Source organism: Gigantopelta aegis, chromosome 13 (assembly GCF_016097555.1).
Source record: "Gigantopelta aegis isolate Gae_Host chromosome 13, Gae_host_genome, whole genome shotgun sequence".
Classification (NCBI taxonomy): domain Eukaryota; kingdom Metazoa; phylum Mollusca; class Gastropoda; order Neomphalida; family Peltospiridae; genus Gigantopelta; species Gigantopelta aegis.
Genome location: NC_054711.1, coordinates 4658264 through 4682579, shown reverse-complemented (window position 1 = coordinate 4682579; position 24316 = coordinate 4658264). Strand labels below are relative to the sequence as shown.

The window sequence follows — 24316 nt, the reverse complement described above, 5'->3', positions numbered from 1 at the left end:
TTGTTTACAACGTACACATAATACTATAGGTCTCAGCTCTTAGGAGAATGACACACAGATCTCCCGATAGAGCTGACATTGCCACTGTGAACCTCAAAGGAACAAACAGCAGAGCTGTCCTCCTTGGGTTTTCCCTTGGATCTCTCTATCTTGGGTAAATTATCCTTATTTATAACACACGTATCAAATACGTATTTTGTTTGCACTTGACACTAATTGGGTCTGATTGGCAGGTCGCTAGGTAGAGATCACTGCAGACGTCAGATTACCAATTAACTAATTCTAATCAATGTGCAGGCAAAAATAAATATATAAACTGTATTGTTAAAAAGTTGAAATTGTAGCACTGTTCCCATAATTTACAAAACTAAAATGCCACGATAATGAGTCTCTAAGCATTTTTATTAGAGAATTTTATGGGAGGCATGACCCCAAATCCACTTGCCGACCTTCCTCCCATAAGGATCTCAGTTGAGTTGGTCATATTTTCATCTCAGACCTCCTCACAGATAGGTAGGAGATTAAGGAAGAATTGGTCTTATTTTCATCTTAGAATTCTTCAAAGAGCAGTAGAAGATTAAGGAAGAATTGGTGTTATTTTCATCTTAGAATTCTTCAAAGAGCAGTAGAAGATTAATGGGGAACTGGTCTTATTTTCATCTCAGTCCTCTTCAAAGAGCAGTAGAAGATTAAGGGAGGATTGGTCTTATTTGCATCTCAGTCCTCTTCAAAGAGCAGTAGAAGATTAAGGGAGGATTGGTCTTATTTGCATCTCAGTCCTCTTCAAAGAGCAGTAGGAGATTAAGGGAGGATTGGTCTTATTTGCATCTCAGTCCTCTTCAAAGAGCAGTAGAAGATTAAGGGAGTATTGGTCTTATTTTCATATCAGTCGTCTTCACAGAGCGGTAGAAGATTAAGGAATAATTGGTCTTATTTTCATCTCAGTCCTCTTCAAAGAGTAGTATTGTCCTCTCCATCCATCCCACGTCACTCCTTCGGCATACGTGTGAGTCGGACCTCCAAGATACAAGCCGTTTAGGTTGCATGCGTGGCAGCTATTGTACCACCAGGCTCCGTGGAAGCGAACGGCACAATTTGTAAAGGGATTCAAATCCAAATCCAGATCTTTGGTAGTGAAGGATACGTTATTGTGCCCACGAAGCATATTGCCTTTAAAAAAGAGAGAAAGAGAGAGAGAGAGAACTAGAATAATATTAAATTACATTGGTATTACTTATTACTGGTTATAATCGTTTAAATATCAGACCTGGATCCTAGCTCAAGTATCCTGTAGCCTTATCGGGGCGATTTTGCAAAGCATGTTTATGTCTTAAGCTAAGAACAAACTATCAAACGTCACGACGAAGTTGGTTAACTCAACTTTCCCAACAAAATATTATTACCCATTTATACATTCATTTGTAGTAATTTTCGTGATTACATCCAATTAAGGTTCAAGCACGCTGTACTGGGTACACAATGCAGCCATCTGCACTACTAGCGGTTATATGTTAGTGGTTAGTCAGAAAAAAGTCAGTGTAGTGGTCTTACCCCTATTCATCGAGTGGTTAAAATTGGCTCTGCGTGGAAGCCGGTACCGAGAGTCGAACCCAGTACCTACCAGCCTTATTTCCGATGGGTTAACCACTATACCACATAACAGGGATGTATGCAGGAATTTTAGGACGGGTCAGTCTATACTGTGTCGAACGAAGTTTATATCGGGGGGGGGGGGGGGGGTCGAGGTATGTTCCCCGGTAAAATGTATTGAAGATAAAATACCTTAAGCAAGAAGGGGTTCGACCCCGGAACCCTCCCTCTGAATACGCGCCTGCCGAGCCGGTCATTATTACCCTATATATAACAAACAATAAGAGATAAAAAAAAGGACCAAACGCATTTTGTAGAATGAAATTTGACACTTCTGATTGGCTGTTGCTATACCAACCTGCATCTCCGTTGTACAAGCCAATGTGAAGAGTATATTTCTCCGCCTCGCTAGCCAATGAAAACGGAGAGTACATCGCATAGCGCGTATTGCCTTCAAAATCCTCCAAATCAATCCGCAGTTCGTAAACCGCCCTACTTGTGATTTTGTGAATTATCTCGTTTCCTGCGGGAAAAAAAGAAACGAAAAATAGGTCTTAGTAACAAGCCCTTCAACCATAAACGTCGAATTGTGACAGCAATTGGTGGAGAGAGAGAGAGAGAGAGAGAGAGAGAGAGAGAGAGAGAGAGAGAGAGAGAGAGAGAGAGAGAGAGAGGGGGGGGGGAGGGGGAGGGAGGGAGGGAGGGAGAGGGGGTTACATCATAGTGAGATACATCGTCGATTTCAGAATTAGAGACAGTTCAGTTCCAATGATACCAAATTACATCACACAGGTTATTTCAGTCCATTTTCTTCCATTTCTTACTTTGGTGCTTATTATTTTAATTTGGGTTAGATCGAAATTTATTTCAGGGTACACAGTGCTACCCCAACCCTCTTTGTTGAAAATCAAAATGTATGTTCTTTATCACAGTCATCAATTTGCTGGGAGTAGGGAAGGACAGCCTTCCCCTATAAAGAAACAAAATAACAATTATAAAAAAAGACGCAAGGTTTTTTTTTCGGTTGTAAATATTTTTAAATGTTTTATTGATGATTATTTCATTGTTTGGATATTTAGGTTATGTCTTCATTAATGAATAAATTTTGACAAGTTTTGCCCTATTATGGCAGACGACGTTTGAATGGATAACGTTGAAATGTGGGTACCCTACGCCATTTCCTGATCGAAATGAATAACGTGTGTGGCCACCCCACGCTGCAGTCGCTGTTCCAACTCTCCTTACCACTGACCCAATCAAGTTGTATATGGTCCTTTGAGGGATGACATTCCACTCATGAAGATGGACCTGTGTGAGCTGAGCGTCGTTGTTTGGAACGTTGACGCGCTTCCTGACCCTCCTGTTCAGCTCGTCTCACAAATGCTCGATCGGTTTCAAATATGCCAATCGAGGACTGGGATATTGTTTTGGTTGAGGAAGTTATGACAAACCCTCGCAACGTGCGGGCTCGCATTATTCTGCTGCATCGTAAGTGTACGTGCATGGATAAGCGGTCCGACGAAAAACTGAAATGGATCGAAAAGGACCGAAATGAATCGAAAAGGACCGAAATGGACTGAAATGGACCGACGAAACATTGAAAGGGACCGAAAAGGACCGAAATGGATGGAAGAAACACAGAAATGGACCAAACTTTTATCCAGAAGTTGTAATATCCATGCGTCAGTGTCGGGCAGAAAAAAATATATGAACAATATAACATAATTATATAAAGGTTATTACCAGAGTGTTTTTCGGTATCGTCAATATCATATATTGGGAATAAAAATTGTATTATGTGAGCCTCTGGCGAGCATAATACATTATTTGTATTCCTAATATATGATATTAACGATACCGAAATACACGAGGGTAATAATCTCTTTATCATATAAGCTCAAGCTTAATACAACGTGTTTTTGTAAACTGTACACGCAACTGTAATTCCAGTCCGCCATTACTAGATATTCAAATGACGTAAGAATATGTGGCGCGGTGTATTTTTGAATGGAAACGACGTCAAACTCGAATGACGTCATTTTGGATGTCCTTACATCAAAATAAAGTTATGCCTAACATCTTTTGTTTTCTGAACGCTGGACGGCTTTCAGTGTCAAATTGCCATTGAAATGTTTTTATTTGATGACTATGAATGCATACGTCAATCATGGAGTGTCACCCAAGTACGTTTGCTTAAATGTCAATAAACCTAGTGCCGAGACCTCGACTAATTTACATCTAATTTGCAAAGTTATCAAATTCTTAAAGTATGTGATCTGAAAAATATCACATACTTTGATTGCACTGAAAATGTGTATCTATCTATCTATCTATCTATCTATCTATATATACAGTCAAAATTTGATCACTCCGCCTTCGATCTCTCGATCTGAAGCGACGGTCCCGGCCGAGTTGCTATACAAACTAGTGATAATGACCTTCGAACACTCAAACTTCCAAAACTCGATAACCTCGATCTCTCGACCTAATTCTTTGGTCCCGCCATAAAGATTTAATAGAGTATGCACCTCTAAAACTCTACGCGTGTGGATTGATCAAACTGTAGTTGCCGATAGTGTTTTAAAGACGAATGTATTGTCAATCATGTCAAAGAAGCGAAGCGCGCTTTTCTCGGGTGGTCTTGGCTGTCGAGGATTAGGGTAATAATTACAGAACAATAGATCGCCGACTAAGCAGAACGAAATGACCCTATGTTTGGTAGTCGGTGTTCGTCCGTGGTTTATAACTTGTATAAAACTGAAGAAAATAAGATAAGACTAATAAATGCAAGTAAATCATACAAAAAGTGCCTTTTGAGAGAACAGTCAGTCCAAAAATTTAATATAGAAAACCAAATGCGTCATCTAAGAACAACCGACCCTAAAGCCTTTTATAAACTACTCAAACGACCAAACAAAGAAAAAAACTTACCACCTCTAGATGATTTTTATATATTTTTCAAAAATATAAACAAAGGCGAAACAGATGACAATGAAATAAAAATAAATGTACATAGTATAGACTTAGACGGAGAAAATGTTTTAAATCAAAGGATAGAAGAAGGAGAAATAATAAAGGCTATAAAACAGTTGAAAAATGGAAAGGCACCAGGAAATGATAACATCATCAATGAATATGTTAAAACGACTGCGGACATGATGTTGCCAATCTATGTAAATTTGTTCAACACAATCCTGGAAAACGGAGTTTATCCTAGCGAATGGCCAATTGGAATTATTAACCCCATTTTCAAAAATAAAGGCAGTCGCTTATTACCAGAAAACTATAGACCAATAACGTTACTATGTTGCATTTCGAAACTATTTACAACAATTTTAAATAACCGATTGAACAAATTTATTGAAGAAAACGACATATTGAACGAAGTCCAAACTGCTTTTCGACAAGGTTATTCCACCACAGACCATCTATTTAATATACATTCACTGATAGAAATTTTAAAGAAAAGAAAAAAGAAACTATCCTGTGCTTTTGTTGACTTCCAGAACATGTTGTTAATTTCTAGAACATGTCTGTGGCAAAAACTATTAGACAATAACATAAATGGAAAATTCTTTAAAATCATAAATCAAATGTACCAAGGAATAAAATCATGTATTTGTACAGTCAATGGAACCTCAGAACAGTTCCCTTGCAACATCGGAGTCCGTCAAGGAGAAAATGTGTCGCCAGTCCTATTCTCTCTCTATTTAAATGATCTAGAAAACTTTTTAAAATTTCAAAATTGTAATGGAGTATCCTTAGAAACAAACGGTATGGAATCTTTTTGTGATCTGACCCTGCACTTCCTATGCCTATTATATGCTGACGATACCGCGCTTTTCGCAACTAATGCCTCTGACTTACAACAATCACTAAATGTATTTTCCAAGTATTGTAAAAAATGGAAACTAAAAGTCAATGCAAATAAAACAAAAATAATATTTTTTAATAGTAATGGAAACGATTACAAGAAGGTATTTACACTTGGAAACCATGAACTTGAAAATGTAAAAGAATATAAATACTTAAATAAACAAATTTAATATAACCAAAACATTACTAAAACAAAAGGCAATAAAAGCAATGTACTTTGCTCTATCAAAATCTAAAGATAACAACTTCTCAGTGGAATGTAAACTAAAACTATTTGACTCAATTGTACTTCCGATTCTTTTATATGGATGCGAAATATTGGGTTATGAAAATACTGATATTGTTGAAAATGTTCATATTACATTCTTGAGGCATATCCTACCCATGAAAAAAGGCACCCCACTTTTCATGCTATATGGAGAATTAGAAAGAAAACCCCTTAACCTGGTTATTCAACAAAAAAGTATAAGTTTCTGGGCCCGAATTGTATCAGGTAAACGAACGAAATCATCATTTCTACTGCAAGAATTAATGTCATACGACTCAATTCTAAATGGATATAACTATAAATGGATGGAATATGTGGAAGATATATTCAATAACTTGGGTATGACCGATATTTGGCTGACACAGAACTTTTCTTCTATAAAGCTGCTTCTTGACCACATAAAGCTAAGACAAAATGATCAATATCTACAAAAATGGAATAGTGATATATCTACATCATCAAGAGGTAAAACGTATCCTATATTTAAAGAAAATCTTAGTTTAGAGAAATATCTTATCCTATTACCACAAAAGTCCTAGACTACTTTACTAAAATTTAGAACCTCCAACCATTATATGCCTATTGAAACAGGGCGCTGGAACAACACCCCAGTGGAACAGAGAACATGTACCTTATGTAATACAACTGACAAAGGAGATGAATTTCACTATTAATTCACCTGCACATTTTTCGTAAATTTACGTCACTCATTGTTAAAGCCATATTGTTATATTAAACCCAGTATGCTGAAATATAAGCGTTTGATGACTAATAATAAAATAAGTGCCCTTAAGAAACTATGCAAATTAATAAAAGAAATTATTAACAAATTCCATAAACCCTAAAACTACAGCTGCCTACAAATGAAAATATATACACTATCCATTATTGTCATTATCTATTTGTTTACGAATATGTATGTGTGTGTATGTGTTTAGATATGTACATGTATGTGTGTGTGTGTAGATATGTACATGTATGTGTGTGTTTGTATGCGTATATGTATGTATATGTATGTGTGTGTATGTGTATGTATATGTATGTATGTGTATGTGTATACGTATATATGTATGAGTGTTTGCGTATATTTTTGTGCATGTGCAGCATGATGATTGTCCCACACCGTACATAGCTGTGTTAATACCATTGCATATTACATTGTGAATTTATTACATATATGCATTGTACTGTATACATATATATTTATCTCCTGTAAAACCCATCTTGTCACTGTCAAATATTGTTATTTCATATTCCCCATATGCCGTTGTGTAAAGGCCTGGGAGAAATAAAGTTCTGTTCTGTTCGGTGGAGAGCCTCGTTAGCTTCAAAGAGCATTTGTAATACTTGTTAGCGTTGTTTGTTTTTTGCTCTCAAAGGTGTGAATCGTGTCAACCTTTAGCTTTTCTATTTATGTATCAGTTAATGTTTATCAATTACCAGTCATTTAGTTGTGTTAAAAAATTATACATCACATGGGTTTGCCAGATCGGTTTTAAAAAGTTCTGCTTTCTTGCCATCACGCAATCTTGTGTAGGGCCCAAAAATGGAGGGTGGGTGGCCAGATTGGAGAAAGAAAGTAAGGGTGCATATATATATATATATATATATATATATATATATATATATATATATATTATATTATATATGTATATGTATATATGTATATATGTACACACACACACACACACACACACACACACACACACACACACACACACACACACACACACTGTCAAATACACAAAATACACGTTCTACATACATGGAAATGGAAAATCTTCGGCAGTTTGGACATTTTAGGGTTCAACACATGTCCTACCAATACCAAAATTCATGTCTATTATGTGCATTTATTATGTGCGTCGGTGTCACTTACAGCTGTCAAAACGTCTGAAATATGCATACTAAGATATGCAATGTTAATTGTTTGCATAATATTAATGTACTACACTACAGTAATTGCGTAGTATGGAATTACAATTCTGGGTAAAAGTTAAGCTGTACTATCAACTCCGTTATGATTTTTAAAGTCTCATTGCAGTGTTATTTTGGTCCTTTATGGTCCATTTCGATCCGTCCCGGTCGCATTTTGGTCTGTTTCTGTCGCATTTCGGTCCGTTTCAGTGTTTCGTCGGTCCGTTTCGGTCCTTTGCGGTGTTTCGTCGGACCCTGGATAAATGGAAGGACGTGAGGCGTGTTGACCTCATTCCAATATCGTACGGCTGAAAACTGCCCTCCCCCCCCCCCCCCCAAAAAAAAAAAAAAAAAAAAAAAAAAAAAAAAATAATAATAATAATAATAATTAAAAAAATAAAATAAAATAAATAAATAAAATAAATAATAATAATAATAAATAGGGAATAACTGGTTACTGTCTTAAGATATCGGCTTTATCCTGCGAAGGTTAGAATGGCGAATGCAGCTAGGCTCTGCCGAGCTGCATTCGCCATTCGACCTGAGCAGGATAAAGCCGATATCTTAAGACAGTAACCAGTTATTTCTTTTATCCTGCAATCCTACAGAAATATTCGGAAAATCATTATTTATTCCAGTTTTGTGTACGCAAATCGAGTATTGTTAACCTAACAAGGCTTTTGCCGTATGACGTCATACAAGATCCATGACGTCATTATTTGTAAGAAGCTAGCTACATTCTGTTACATTAAAAAAGGGTTTCTAAACTCCAATTCATAAATAAATAAACAAGTTTTGTATTGTTATCGCAAAACTAAAAGTTATTTGTATTTACTGTACTTAAACAAATGATTTGAAGAGTGTCTATTGAAAATCTACTCTGAAATACTCGAGTCGAGTCGGGCTTATGTCACGTGACCTATATTTTTGGTCAGTGACCGAAAATATAGAGATTTATCTAGTCATCATATCTTGCCAATGTATACAGTGATTGCTGGATAAATAAATAAAATATAACAAAAAAAAACAAACAAAAAAACAACAACAACAAACAAACAAACAAAAGCAACATGACAGACCCTCCCCCAAATCTGTACGTGAGTGAATATCACATCGACGTCGATAGACATGTTGTCGTCCGTCCATCTGACATTATAAGCGAGAATTGATACTCATTTAAGAATTGAACGTGAAATTTTTTGAGTTCATGCTAGTATGAAACGCAAAACCGCTTTACACACTGTATGAATGGCGTAGCGCGTTAGCGCGAAGCCATTCATACTAATTTCCGGACAACCAAATGGGAAGATAACTGTAATCTGAGGCCTATCTCCTGTTGGCCAAGTGTTCCCAGCCATTGCCATCGACGCTGACGTCGCTTGGGTGTAAGTTGCGGACCAACGTAGGGACGTCGTGACCTTACGTTGAACTCCCGCAACCGATTCGTAACCGTTCGTGGAAACACTGGGCGACCACGAGTGCTCACAACCTGACTGACCGTCTTTGTAGCCGTCTGAAATCGGTAACAGAGGTGTCCGAGACGTATGCCTCTATCTTGACACGTGGCAACGAAACGCACGGACCTCCGCTCCTGGGATAGTCAGCTAATCGTCTTGTGGCTCTGAGACACCCCACTAAACGAGCTATCCTTAACTCATGTACCCCAAATTGCTGGGCGACGCGACGTTGCTACTGAGCAATAACTCTACCCCTATCAACTTGTAACATTCGCGGCATTTTGCTTTTCAATCGTGTTAGAAATGAAATGACGTGCACTCGATGTGTTCTGTTCAAAACTTCGATGACCCCCTCGCAACGCCACTGTTTAGGTAAGCCCCTTATTTATTTTCAGTCGTGTTTCTCCTTCCAGTAATGTATTACCAGAATTCTCTTTCTACGTCACCAAACCCGTCTCTGTATTCGTTCCAAGTTCTGTAGAAATCTTCAGATCCATCCATTCTTCTCTGAAACACCTGTAATTTATGAAGAAACACCTGTAATTTATTAACAAACACCTGTAATTTATTAATAAACACCTGTAATTTATTAACAAACACCTGCAATTTATTAATAATCACGTGCAATTTGTAAAGAAAACACCTGTAATATATGAAGAAACACCCATCATTTATTAAACACCTGTAATTTATGAAGAAACACCTGTAATTTATTAAAAAACACCTGTAATTTATGAAGAAACACCTGTAATGTATTAATAAACAACTGTAATTTATTAAGAAACAAACACCTGTAATTTATTAAGAAAAACCTGTAATTTATGAAGAAACACCTGTAATTTATTAATAAACAACTGTAATTTATTAAGAAACAAACACCTGTAATTTATTAAGAAAAACCTGTAATTTATTCAGAAACGCCTGTAATTTATTAATAATCACGTGCAATTTATAAAGAAAACACCTGTGATATATGAAGAAACACCTGTAATTTATTAAGGAACACCTGCTATTTATTAAGAAACACCTGTAATTTATAAAGAAACATCTGTAATTTATTAAAAATCATCTGTAATTTATTAAGAAACACCTGTAATTTATTAAGAATCATCTGTAATTTATTAAGAAACACCTGTAATTTATTAAGAAACACCTGTAATTTATTAAAAATCATCTGTAATTTATAAAGAATCATCCGTAATTTATGAAATCGATTACTGCTTACCAGCCAACCACCATCAAAAGTTCTCCAGTCACAAAAGACGGACACGTTGTAAACTTCAAGTCATGTTAGTGTGTACACGCCATTACATGTGTAACTTGCCATGACGTCATCACAGTTGTGTGTTACGTTGGGAGATGGACCTATCAGTGATATCCAACATGTAAACATTAGGGACATTTTGTGATTGTACACAGACACTAACATAAAGGCACACACGTGCATTGTACATACACGCACGTACGTACACGCACATACGCGCACACGCACGTACATACAATCATACATACATGGAACGCACGCACGACCAAACACGTATAGACAGACAGACGGAGAGACGGACAGACGTACGCACATACATAAATACAGAAGCATAGTGAGAGCCAGACATACATATAAACAGACAGAGGGACATGTAAACAGACAGACGGACGGAGGGGTAGACAGACAGAACTTTATTACACTCTAGCTAGGTATTTTCGAACCTATCCTAGCGGTATGAAATCGTCGATCGTAGGCTATGACGTCACTGAGGGTCTCCACGAGTACTCGGGCACGGGTCGAGTCTAGCTAGACTGGAGTCCATTCTCAGAACTTGAGTACCCGTGCAAGGAAAAGCAATCATTTAATTACTTTTTTTTACGTCTTTTTGCCATATATATATATATGTATGCTTGCCGCTGGTTACATTATAGGACTGAGAGATAATGAGACATGAAGGGGAAACAAAGGTCAAATGTATGAAATGCAATAGTAATACAATGGCATGATTTGGCATCCATGTTCAGCACTGGAATTAAGATGCATAATACTATTTTACTTTATTCCTTAGTACTGTAACAAATCTGTATATTTCCAATACTTTCCTGAATAATCTGATTCGTTGTCTGTCCTTTTTCTACTTATGTTTGGTTTCTTAATTTTATTCTTGGTTTCTGAACTTCTTATACTAACATCTTCTAGCACACTATTAGCACTTTAATCAGCCTTCTATGAATCAGATTATTGATGGGTAAAGTTACAGGAACGATCATTCAGATGCATTGATTTTCCAAACCGTGGCATGAGACCATATAATATTGTAATGTTTAGGCTTGGATTTTATAGTTAATATCACGTTATGTAATATTTGGGGAGGGGTTAAACAATAATAATGTTATATTGTATTTTGGGATACCATTTGAGAAGATAATTAAGTTAGAATTGTTTATTTTATTTACGTAACTTTTGTTGTAGCGATGTATAATTTTCGGCAATATTCGGCTATAATTAAGTTTGTCGATAATCTTCGTTATTTCTACGAAGAATTGTTATGATAGGTTAACCAATTGTCATGTCCGATTAATGTCAAGTCATTAATTTGGACCAATGAGAGCCATTCCATGTATTAATGCTAGATTTGTCCATCAGTTTACTCACTTCTGATTTTTCAACCACAGGTACAAAATGTGTGTATGTTGATTGTGTTTTTTTATGTGTAAATTTTGAATGGCTCTCTCTCACTCTGTTATTATTCAAAATTGGTTTTAGATTTATTATGTGAGAACCGATAATGACAAGCTATTTATTTATTGTGTAATTCATTAACCAAATGGTAGTGTATTTTTGTTAGTTGTCACCGTCTCGCATTGCATTACCGTAAACCTTAAAATTATTGTTAGGCATATTTTGTATTGACACTTGAGAGGTTACTAAAATATTTTTGAAAGAAGATTATTGGAATTTCGGAGAGAGGAATTGAGTGAAGGAAATATTAGTTCTGTCTCGTAAATTTCCAAGTATTCCACGTTTGGGAATCTTGCCGTTTCACGAGTGGGAATGAATGTTTAGGTACGTTTTCGATGTTTTCGATGGATTTTCATTCTCTTAGAATAAACAAATGGTAATCCATCTTGGGATTCTTAATGTTTCATTGGCGGGGAATTGAATGGTGGTTGAGTTTTGGGAAATTTGAATAACTATTATGTAACCTGTATCTCTCAATGTCAATCATGAAATCTATTAAAATCTTAATTGATTTTTATGATCTACTGAACCCTTAAATAAACACTGTGAAAAAGGACGACTTATGTGATTATTTGATTAGTTAGTGAGAAAGGTTAATCAGGAGTTTACATATTGAAAAGTAATTTTTGAAGTCTACGACCGAAAGGGGTAGCCGAAATCAGCAAGGCATGTTTAGAACTGTATTTAATTCGATTTTAGCACCGGTCTATAAGTGGGCACGTGCTGAAAAAGCGAAATCGTTACAGTACGATTGTCATCTAGTGTAAGTGTCGGGCACTCGGGTCCGGGTCGAGTATGACCCTTGGTACTAGATACTAGAGTCCAATATTTTGGACGGATGGAGGCCCTAATGTCACTACAGCACACGCCATATTGACGTCATAACGCACGATGGTTTTATAAGGGTTTTACACGCTCGTAAGGCTTAGACAGCTTAAAATCCGTTGGCTATTTGACAATGGCCCTAGTGGAGTTGACTGTAGACTTGCCTTTAGGTCTGTTTGTAGATGATGTTGTGACGTCACGATCACGTAGGACACACGTCCTGGCGTCAGCTCCTCTCCTATCAAGGGATGCTCTATTAGTTCCACAGACTCCAGCTAGCGACTGGAAGTAATAATAATAATAATAATAATAGCAACAACAACAACAACAATAATAATAGTCATCATCATCATTACCATAATCATCATCATCATCATCATCATCAGTACTGCTATTGTTACGGCTAATGCTATTACAACTACTACTGCTGTTGCTACTGCTACTACAACTACTGCTGCAAGAACAACAACAACTACTACTGTCACTGCTGCTACTACTTTTACTACTACTACTATTACTACCACTATTAGTACTTCTACTACTACTACAGTGACTACTACTACCACAACCACCAATACTACTATCACCATTACCATTACTACCACAACTACTTCTACTGCTACAGCTACTACCACTACTGCTAATACTACCACCACCACTACGACCATTACCATTACTATTACTGCCACTACTACTACTACTGCTACTATTACTGCTACTGCTATTACTACTAGTGCTGCTGCTGCTGTTGCTTCTGCTAAAACTACTACAACTACTGCTGCTGCTACTGCTATTAATACTACTTTTACTAGTGCCATTGCTGCTTCTTCATTCACTACAACTACTGTTTACTATTACTACAACTATTACCATTACTACGACTACTACTACTACAAGTATTATTGCTACTATTGCTATTGCTGCTTCTTAGTCCACTACAACTACTTCTGGAATCGCTATCTCACCGCTGGTATGGTATTTCCACAGCCCCTTACCTCTTTTACTATGATGTACCTTTAAATAAAGTATCACTCCGGAATGGTCAGATCTATAACTGCTCTCAATCGATATTTTATTTACAAGTGATATTAAATTTTCTGATAGGAGAGAAAAATCTAATATAGCTTGTTTAATATAATTTTTTTGGTCCACGTATATTTTTTTAAATTCGGGTAAAGTTCGCGAAATGGATCTACGAAACTAAATTTCTCAAAGGTTTCTAAAATTAGATCTCTAGCTTTGGGATTATTAATATGTAAGTAGTTTCTTGTATGTAAATCAGGGTTAAGTCTTCTATTGCTACTACAACTACTACCACCACTACTACTACTGCTGCTGCTACTATAATAACACTTAGTACCATCATTACTGCTACTACTACCAGTCTGACTACTTCTGCTATTGCTTATTCTTCATCCACTACAACTACTTCTGAAATCGCTATCTCACCTCTGATATAGTATCCTTGTTTCTGTAAAATTGTCCTTTCTTTTGGACGAGGCCGTTTGGACTTTGATCTTTAGTTTTGTAGTTGAGCTGACACTCCAGAGTGGGTTGAAAGAAGTTAAAGACAAACAGCACATGTCAGTGAGACAGGCCGCAGAACAATCCAGCAGTGACGCTTGACGGGTGGTCGTCAGGACGTGGTGTTGTAGCTCCACACCACGCAAAAGTGACGCCCACGACAACGACAGTGTAAGAAACAGGAAACAAAATCCAGTTTTTGTTATCCACATTTTATAGAAATGGAAAACCTCTTTAGCCTTTTTAATAATGTTTGAGTTCAGTTATGTCAAAATAAATACTTTTTTAATTTTTATTTTCTTTTTCGTTTCTGTTTTACTTCTGGTTCTTTTAATATAATCTTTGCATGCTACGACGTCTTAATGATAGTTTTAGAGTGATCATTTAGATAGTGGTTGGAACAACGTAATATCAATATTTCCTCGAGAGATCTATATACCTCTCAATTCAACTCATACAATTTGAGTTCTTTGTTTCTCGCGTCTTTGTCTATACTATAGATCTGTATCGAACGTAACTGCCAGCAATTAACCAGAACTATATCGACACAAACCAAAATAATTTCTGCTATAAGTAAAATTTGTTAAAGGGTTAAAGGTTGTTTTCATGGAGCGACTTTTAAGGACATTCTGTGTGATCGTGCCATTGCATTAGTAGATTACAAACTGAGTGTTATAGTTTCTTTTGTTTAACGATACCACTAGAGGACATTGATTTATTAGTCATCGGCTATCGGATGTAAAGCATTTGGTAACTCTGACATAGTCTTAGAGAATGAATGAATGAATGAATGTTTAACGACACCCCAGCACGAACAATACATCGGCTATTGGGTGTCAAACTATGGTAATGCAAATAAATAAAGTGATGATCAACATCAATATAAAAATTCAAGACTTAAACAAAAACAGTGTAAAGAACTGTGCAAAAACACAAATATCACAGAATTTTACGGATACTGAATTTTACTCAAAATTTTGTGCTGTATTGGCCATTCTCAAAGAGAATGTTACACCCCTGCACCACGGTGAGGTTAGAGCACACGCAGGGGTAGTCTTAGAGAAGAAACCCACTACAATTTTCCATTAGTAGCAAGAGATCTTTTATATGCACTATCTCACAGACAGGATAGCACATATCACGGACTTTGACATACCTCAAGTGGTGCATTGGCTGAAACGAAAAATAGCCCAATGGCCCCACCGGCAGGGATCGACCCTAGACCGACAACACATCAAGCTAGCACTTTACCACTGCGTTATGTTTCGCGATCACAAACCGTATGACAGTAGATATGTTCACCTTTCGCAGACACCCAACCCAAGTTGAGCCAGAAAACGTTTCGCTAACGTTCGGGATCTATTTCCTTGGTTCTCGATGTGTCCATTTGGTTTACCATGAAGTGCAGAAACAAAAAACAGTCTACCGGACATTTGTCTGCTCGGTCTGACTGAACTCAGTCCTGGTAATATTACTGTTTTGACAGTGATTCATGAGTGCATGCCATCATGGCTGTGCTTGATCCTCAACTGGATTATAACTTAACGCAGAGGCGGATCCAGGATTTTCTATGGGGATAAAAAGGATTATAAAAATGACAAAAATATTGGATTTTAAAAATTTATTTATCAACCATAATAAAACAGTGTAATTTTTCCTTTTAACAGTGCAGGTTTTCCTTTGTGTTGTTTTACCGGAATGTTAAATGCATGTTGGCTTGCATGCTGTATTTCCTTTCCAACATAAAACATTGTTTACAACGTACTAATACAGATAATACTATAGGTCTCAGCTATTGAGTGAATGACACACAGGTCTCTCGATAGAGCTGACATTGCGACTGATAGCCTCAAGGGAACAAACAGCAGAGCTGTCCTCCTTGCGTCTCCACTTGGGTTTGTCTATTTTGGTCAGGTTAGGTCATAGGGCTTTACGTGCACATTCAGAACAAGCTGTTGTAGCGCACGCCTGTCCTGGACACAAGAGCCGGCCACGGCCGGCTCCTCCGTCCAGGACAGGAAGGGAGCACCAGCAGCCCGACCGTGGTCAGTAACAGCAGGAGGGGGTGGTAGGTGGGTGATGGTGCTATGGAATTTGATGGGGCAAGTATAATGCCAAAGAGAAAAAGGTGCACAATTTTGTTCGAGGAAATTGGGCGCAACTTTGAACGGTTGGTCGAAAGAGAAAGTTCCAAAGCTAACAAAGGTTTTGATTTAGTGAGTCGAGAGTAGCTCGTTAATTAGACCTCTGTGACGCTGGGGTGTCTCCCTAGGTTGCCCATAGGGCCGTTAGAAAGGGCCTGACCGTTTCTGGTCGTGGCATGACAACCCAGGGGAGACTCGTGCAATTGTGTAAACACTGGTAGGCAAGGCGCTGTTGTTCCGGGTTTTTTTCAAGATGTTGTTGTAGTTGACGGCGGCCTCCTCTTCTGTGTCACCAAGTACCAGGTAGACCACTAGCAGCAAGTATTTGGGAGTGGGATAGGGTAGGCTGGTATTCTTTTGTCCAGCTCCCCCTGGGTGCAGTGCAATTGTGTATTCGGAGCCGGTATTCTTTTGTGCAGCTCCTTATTAGAGTACGTGCTGGGCCATTAACTGGGGGCGGGTGCATTGTTATCATTAGTCAATGCACCCTATGTACTGTTGCGGTTGTGCATGCTGTCTGTTTGTAAACCCTAGTTTGGTGTTGAGGTTGTTCCTATTGTCCTAAGTCTAAGTCTGGATTATAATGAAATACAATGAAGGGGGGGGGGGGGGGTATACTAGCCTAGCTATCTAATTTGAAAGTTTGTTTTCCTTATAGTGTAAGTATTGGTTAAAAAGCCTAGTGCTTAGCATACTTAATTTGGTTACCAAAAACAATATGTCTATTAGGTAGGGAGTCAACTGTTGGTAGGAAGAATAGTATGTAAGTAACTGTATACATGTACTAGGTTGAATTTCGTTTCCCACCCCACCCCCACCCCCTAAATTCTTAGCTAAGTTTGCACACTTATTGGTAATATGAAGTTAAATAATGTCTAATAGGTAAGCTTACTTGGTATCTATCTGGTTGTCTGGTAATCTGGTTGTCTGGTTTCCTATACGCCTCTTCTTCTGGAACCATAAGTGACTCACCTTATATCGCTGTAATAGAGCTTCTATTTGGTAGTACATGGTGCAAGTGCAAAGGCAAAGTCGTGAAGGTTATTTACAGTATTGTGGCGTCCAATTTAGAGGATAACCACTGCAATCATTTCGTAAAAAGATGAAGTAAAGAACATTTATATCTACAAGTTTGTGGGATATAATTAATATCGTGCTTAACCCCCTCGCCGTTGGTCCCCCGGGTTGGAGTGCATAGTCGAGGTCGAGTGCTTAGGGTTGCTCCTCCATCCGAGGGACGTACAGGCGAGGACTGTTGGAGGTCATTTGTCACTTAGCTAGATATATATTATGTTAACCATTCCACCATACTCTCCATGGGCTTGGAGTGCATAGTCGAGATCGAGTGCTTAGGGTCGCTCCTCCATCCGAGGAGTGACAAGTGGAACGGTGTGACGGATCATGCTCTTATCTTTTCGCCTGTGGCGATGTTAATTGTTTTAGAGGGCCGTGTGCAGCTTGGTTACGTAATACCCCCGCGCGACGTGATAGAGCTGCGTCCCAATACACACCAAGACCAGGTATGGAGGCCATGTAGCCAGTAGTTACGTAATAACTCCGGTAGTGCGGTTTACGACCGGGGTATTTCTAGCGAACTGGCGACAGTAAGTCTGGCCATCTAAGAAAAAATACCGTCTCTGGGAGTTGTGGCAATATCACATGATAGGTGAGGTACCGCGTTCTGCCCCCAGGCGATATTCGCTGTCTCTGAGATTTTTGAATAAATAGATAGGATTTTAGAGATATCGACGAGAAACATTGGAAGGCTCCCGGGGAAAGTAGTCCGACTGGACTGGTAAATATATTTTTCTGCTCTGTTGTATAACCTTGATGTGACTGATGTGACTTTAAATAGTTTAATACTGTATTATACCAATATTCCTTAGACAGTGTCTCTGGTGATCTGACGAAGTAAATTGTAGGCGTCACTGTTCTAATATTTTTATACGAGTATTTGGTAAGATAAAGCTTAGCCAGTCATCCTAGAGGACCTAGGTAAACTGTAGGTTATTGTCTTTATTGAGATATGTACCAGTATTAATTCTGTCTTACAAGGTTACTGAATGAGTATTTAAGGGTTAATTAAACATTAACCAGTTAGGAATAGAGTTGTAATTCCTTTATTAATTAAGTTCCCCTGGCAGCGTTTCTCAATTATCACACGTGTGGCTGTTGTATCACGGTGAAGTGATTAGAATATTGTGTAAACTAGACACATAGTGATTAACTAATTAAGTGATTAGCTCTGGGTTGTTATTATATTGTTGTTGTTAATTAACTACTGCGGCAAGTGCATTTGTCAGCGTAGTGTTAATACAGATTCCAAAGTGTATTGTGTTTTGTTGTGTTTTCTAGTGAACTAAACGTGCTATATTATATATATTTATATAAGATCTTATCTCTGATTATACCTAGAACCGAGCCACTCGGGTATTAGATTGCCCTATACAGAGAGATCTAAAAGATATACAGTTAGGAGAGATATTTGGATAATCGTGTTTTATTCAGTTACGGGTATTATAGGATCCCCGTGACAAACGGGTTTAACAATAAGGTCTAATTTAATTGGTATTGAACGAGTTTAGGTTGCTTGTTACCATCCTGCCGTTGATCCACGGGTTGGAGTGCATAGTCGAGGTCAAGTGCTTAGGGTCGCTCCTCCATCCGAAGGATGTACAGGCGGGCGGTGTTAATCACTAGCTAGTGGTTGTTGTGCCTTGCTCTATGAAGACGTTTCTAATTAAATTATTTTGAGGAGCCCTTGAGTGTGCTACCCTCCCCCATCCCACCGGCAATCAACCGAGTTGGAGTGCATGAAGGTATAGGGTCACTCAAACGCCAGCGGAGCGAGTTGTTTGGTGGCATTTAGAGTTTAGGCTTGGTGGACTGAACGAAGTTGAATATGGCTTTAAATATTTCTTATTTATGTGGTTTATCTGGATTAAGTAGTGAGTTAGGAGTAATTATGGTGGCAGGGTTGGCTTTAGTTAGTGGTTCAAGCATGGTTTTTCTGTGATTGTTGTGCAGCGTGCAGTCCAGAAGATAGTGTTTTATATCTTCTGGGGTGCCGCACTCACAGTTAGGGTCTTTATTGGTTATTGTGACAGAGCATTTATTAAGTTGCATTGATTTCCCTATTCTAAGTTTAGTGATAATTTTATCTTTTTGAGAGATTGGATGCTTAGGTCTTAAAGAGTTAACTATTGGCTTAATAGTATAATGCCATGTATTTTGTGTTTGGTCCTAGCTTTCTTGTCATTTATTAATGTAGTGTTTCCTAGCTTTGGACATGAGTTCGCTAATGCCTAATGGGAGTGTTTTAATTCTGTTAGTGATTGATAGTGCTGTTTTGGCTCCAAAGTCTGCTACTTCATTGCCAATTATTCCTACATGAGCTGGGACCAATTCGAAGACTACGTTAAATTTAATTTGGTTTATCTCGTTAAGTTCATTATGGATAGCTGCTATTATGTCCGGCCTAGTAGATTTATTTGTTTGAAGTGACTGTATAGAGCTAAGACTATCTGAGAAGATGACACTTTTATTATATTTTTCAGTTTTTATCGAAATGAGAGCTTCATGAATGGCTGTCAGTTTTGCTGTGTATACTGATAAGTTATCTGACAGCCTGGCGTATTAACTACTTTAGAATGTCTGGAAAGTTTTTCTTTGACTACTGCAAAGCCAACCCTACCGTTATCTGGGTTTTTAGAGCCATCTGTGTAAATATGGATGTGCTTGGGGTAGTTTTCATTAGCTGCGGCTTTGAACAGGATTTGTTTAAAAGGAGGAAATGGAGTTGCATCCGTGGCTTTTTTAATTAGGTATGGGGTGTTACATTCAATTGGCTGATTAATATGGTAAAGCGCCACTGGTGTGTTATCTATCTCTACTTCAGTTTCTATTTTGCTAGCTTTATTGGTGAAAGAATCATTAAGTTTAAGGTTAGTTGTAAATGCCTGTCCTGGTTTAGCTATGATAGGGGCGAGCTCCTGAATTGGGTGATCTAGTTTAAGAGAATGAATTTTAGGATGGTAGTTGAGATGTTGAAGATTACGGTGATAAGTCAGTGGCATAATGTTGAACTCTACTTCTAAGCTTTGTCCGCTGGTGTTAGATGGAACTTTAGCTATGATTCTAAGAGCTTGATTTTGGATAACATCTAATTTATGTAACAGTTTGGGGGCGGCGCAGCTGTAGGCTTGGGCTCCATAGTCTATTCTGGAGAGTATGCATGCTTTGTAAACCATAAGCATTGCCTCTGTTTACGCTCCCCAACTGGTACCTGAGATGGCTCTTAATAAGTTTAGAGTTTTCTTGGAGTTTTTGACTATGTCATTGATATGATCACTGAAACTTAGTTTTGAGTCAAAGGTGACACCTAGAAATTTAAATTTTTTAACTCTGAATTATTTTATCTCCTGATTTTAGTTGGTGGGTATCTGGTTTATTGACTTTATTAAAAAGCGTATAGACAGTTTTAGTTTCTGAAAGTTTAATGCCCCAGTCCAAGGTCCATTTATTAAGTCTATTCATATCAGCTTGCATTTGGTAAAACAGATTAGTGGTTGTGTTGCCTGTACGCCAGATGGCGCAGTCATCGGCAAACAGTGCAGTATTTAATGACATAGGCTTTCCTGTTTTTTTTCTTTAGCATTAAGTGCTTTAGTTATGTCATTAATGAAAATGTTAAATAAGGTTGGTGAGAGGACCGAACCTTGGGGTATACCATTTATTATTTCAGTTCTATCTGAGAAGTGACCATTAACTCTAATTGAGATTGATCTGTTATACTTTTTATACTTTTAAAAGTACTGACGTATAAAGATTTATCTGCTTTATTTAAATGTTCTGTCACCATGTCTCTTCTTTTTAAAATGTGTATATAGCTATTTTGAATTATGTCTGTATATATTCTATGAAGAACTCCTGTTGTTATCCTGTCACTGTAAATAACTATTGTAAAATATGTCCTCATATGCTGTCGTCTGACAGCCTGAGTGAATCGAAATAAAGTTTGAAAGTTTGAAAGTTATGGATGTCTATCTTGGGTAAATTATCCTTATTTATAACACACATACCAAACACGTATTTTATTAGTACTTGACACTAATTGGGTCTGATTGCCAGGTCGCTAGGTAGAGATCACGGCAGACGTCAGATTACCAATTAACTAATTCTAATCAATGTACATGAAACAAATTAATCTATGAACTGTATTGTTAAAAAGTTGAAATTGTAGCACTGTGACAATAATATACAAAACTAAAATGCCACGAACATGCGTCTCCAAGCATTTTCATTTGTGAAATTTCCGGGAAGCATGACCCCGAATCCATTTACAGACCTTCCTCCCATTGGTAGCTTGGTTGATTTTGTTTTATTTTCATCTGCGTCCTCGCAGAGTAGTAGACGATTAAGACAGAATTGGTCTTATTTTCATCTCGGTCCTTTTCAAAGAGTAGTAATGTCCTCTCCATCCATACCACGTCACTCCTTTGGCATACGTGTGAGTAGGACCTCCAAGATACCAGCCATTTAGATTGCATGCGTGACATCTATTATACCACCAGGCTCCGTGGCAACTAACGGCACAACTATAGAGACTGAAATCTGAATCCAGATCTTTGGTACTGAAGGATAGGTTATTGTGCCAACCGAGCATATTGCCTTTAAAAAAGAGAGAAAGAGAGAGAGAGAGAACTAGGATAATATTAAATTACATTGTTATTATTTATTACTGGTTCTAATTGTATAAATATCAGACCTGGATCCTACCTCGAGTGTCCTGTAGTCTTATCGGGCCGATTTTACAAAACCTGTTTATGTCTTAAGCTAAGGTCAGACTGTCAAATGGCATGACGAAGTTGGCTAAATCGACGGCTGCGTTGCAATTTTCCCAAATTTCCCAACAAAATATTATTAACCATTCATTCATTCATTTGTAGTAATTTTCGTGCTATATCCAATTAAGGTTCAAGCACGCTGTACTGGGTACACGACGCAGCTATCTGCACTACTAGTGGTTAGATGTTAGTGGTTTGTGAGAGAGAAGTCGGTGTAGTGGTCTTACCCCTACCCATTGAGTCATTAAAACTCGCTCTGCGTGGAAGCCGAAACTGAGAGGCGAACCCAGTACCTACCAGCCTTATTTCCGATGGCTTAATCACGACACCACCGAACAGGTACGTATACAGGAATTTTAGCACAGGTCAGTCTATACTGTGTCGATCGAAGTTTATAGGGGGTGGGCGGGTCGAGATATGTTCCCCGGTAAAATGTATTGAAACAAATACAATTAACTTGAGCAGGAAGGGGTTTAGACCCTCGGAACCCTCCCCCTGAATACGCGCCTGCCGAGCCGGTCATTATTACTCTATAGATAACAAACAATAAGGGATAAAACAAAGGACCGACTGACCTAGGTAATACATATTTTGTACAATGAAATTTGACAATTCTGATTGGCTGTTGCTACACCAACCTGCATCTCCGCTGTACAAGCCAATGTGAAGAGTGTAGTTCTCTGCCTCGCTAGCCAATGAAAACGTAGAGTACATCGTATAGCGCGTGTTGCCTTCAAAATCCTCCAAATCAACCCGCAGTTCGTAAACCGCCCGACTCGTGATTTTGTGAATTATGTCGTTTCCTACATAAAAAAAAAGAAATGAAAAATAGGTCTTAGTAACAAGCCCTTCAACCATAGACGTCGAATTGTGACAGCAATTGGTGGAGAGAGAGAGAGAGAGAGAGAGAGAGAGAGAGAGAGAGAGAGAGAGAGAGGGAGAGAGGGAGAGATATATCATAGTGAGAGAGGAAAGGATACAGGAAGGGGGATGGGCAGTTATTCAACTTGGGTTAGGGATTGATATTCTAGCCTATTCGATTTCAGAATTAGGGATAGTGTCCCAGCCCTCCCTTCGTCCAGGTCTAATGTCTAGATACCAACTTACGTCACAGATTAGTTCAGTCCATTTTCTTCCATTTCTTACTTTGGTGCTTATTATTTTAATTTTGGTTAGGTCGAAATTTATTTCATGGTACACAATGCTTCCCCAACCCTTTTCGTTCAAAACCAAAAAGTACGTTCTTTATCACAGTCATAAATTTGTTGGAAATATGAAAGGACAGCCCTCCCTCCCCCTTTAAAATGACAAAATAAGATTTTTTTTCGGTTGTAAATATTCCAAATTCATTTATTCATGATTATTCCATTGTTTGAATTTTAGTTTATGTCTACATTAATAAATAAATGTTTCAAGTTTTGCTGTGTTATCGCAGATGGCGTTTGCATGGATAACATTTAAAGGTGGGTACCCTACGTCATTTCCTGATCCAAATTAATAGCGTGTCTGCTCACCCCGGCTTGCTTGCTCCAACTCTCCTTACCACTGACCCAATCAAGTTGTTTATGGTCCTTTGAGGGATGGCATTCCACTCATGAAGAAGGACCTGTGTGAGGTTCAAATATGCCAACCGAGCACTGGGATATTGTTTTGGTTGAGGAAGTTAAGACAAACCCTCGAACCAGCGGCCTCGCATTATTCTGTTGCAACGTAGTGGTCTACGCGCATAGATAAGTGGAAGGACGTCAGGCCTAATGACCTTATCCCAATATCGTACGGCTGAAAATTGCCCTGGATGGTCACGAGAGGTGTTTTCACGCCATGAAAATCCCCCCATCCAACCCCTCCCCCCCCCCAAAAAAAAAACCCCACAAAAAACAACACCAAAAAAAAAATATATATCTTGACACGTGGCAACGAAACGCACGGACCTCCGCTCCTGGGATAGTCAGCTAACCTTCTTGTGGCTCTGAGACGCCCCACCAAACGAGCTATCGTTGACTCATGTACCCAAAATTGCTGGGCGACGTGACCCTGCCACTGAGCAGTAGCCCTACCCCTATCAACGTGTAACATTCGCGGCATTTTGCTTTTCAATCGTCTTGAAATGAAATGATGTGCACCCGATGTGTACTGTTCAA

At 38.2% G+C, this 24316-nt stretch overlaps 1 protein-coding gene across 1 annotated transcript; it reads right to left on the bottom strand.

Moving 5' to 3' along the window:
- Window positions 1-913: 913 nt before the first annotated feature.
- LOC121387631 (ficolin-1-like) lies at window positions 914-17290 on the bottom strand. Its single transcript, XM_041518802.1, has 5 exons — window positions 17222-17290; window positions 9533-9624; window positions 4466-4470; window positions 1949-2113; window positions 914-1125 (listed from the first exon to the last, which is right to left on the bottom strand). The coding sequence occupies exons 1-5, from the start codon at window positions 17288-17290 to the stop codon at window positions 914-916; spliced, it is 543 nt and encodes a 180-aa protein (XP_041374736.1).
- Window positions 17291-24316: the final 7026 nt, after the last annotated feature.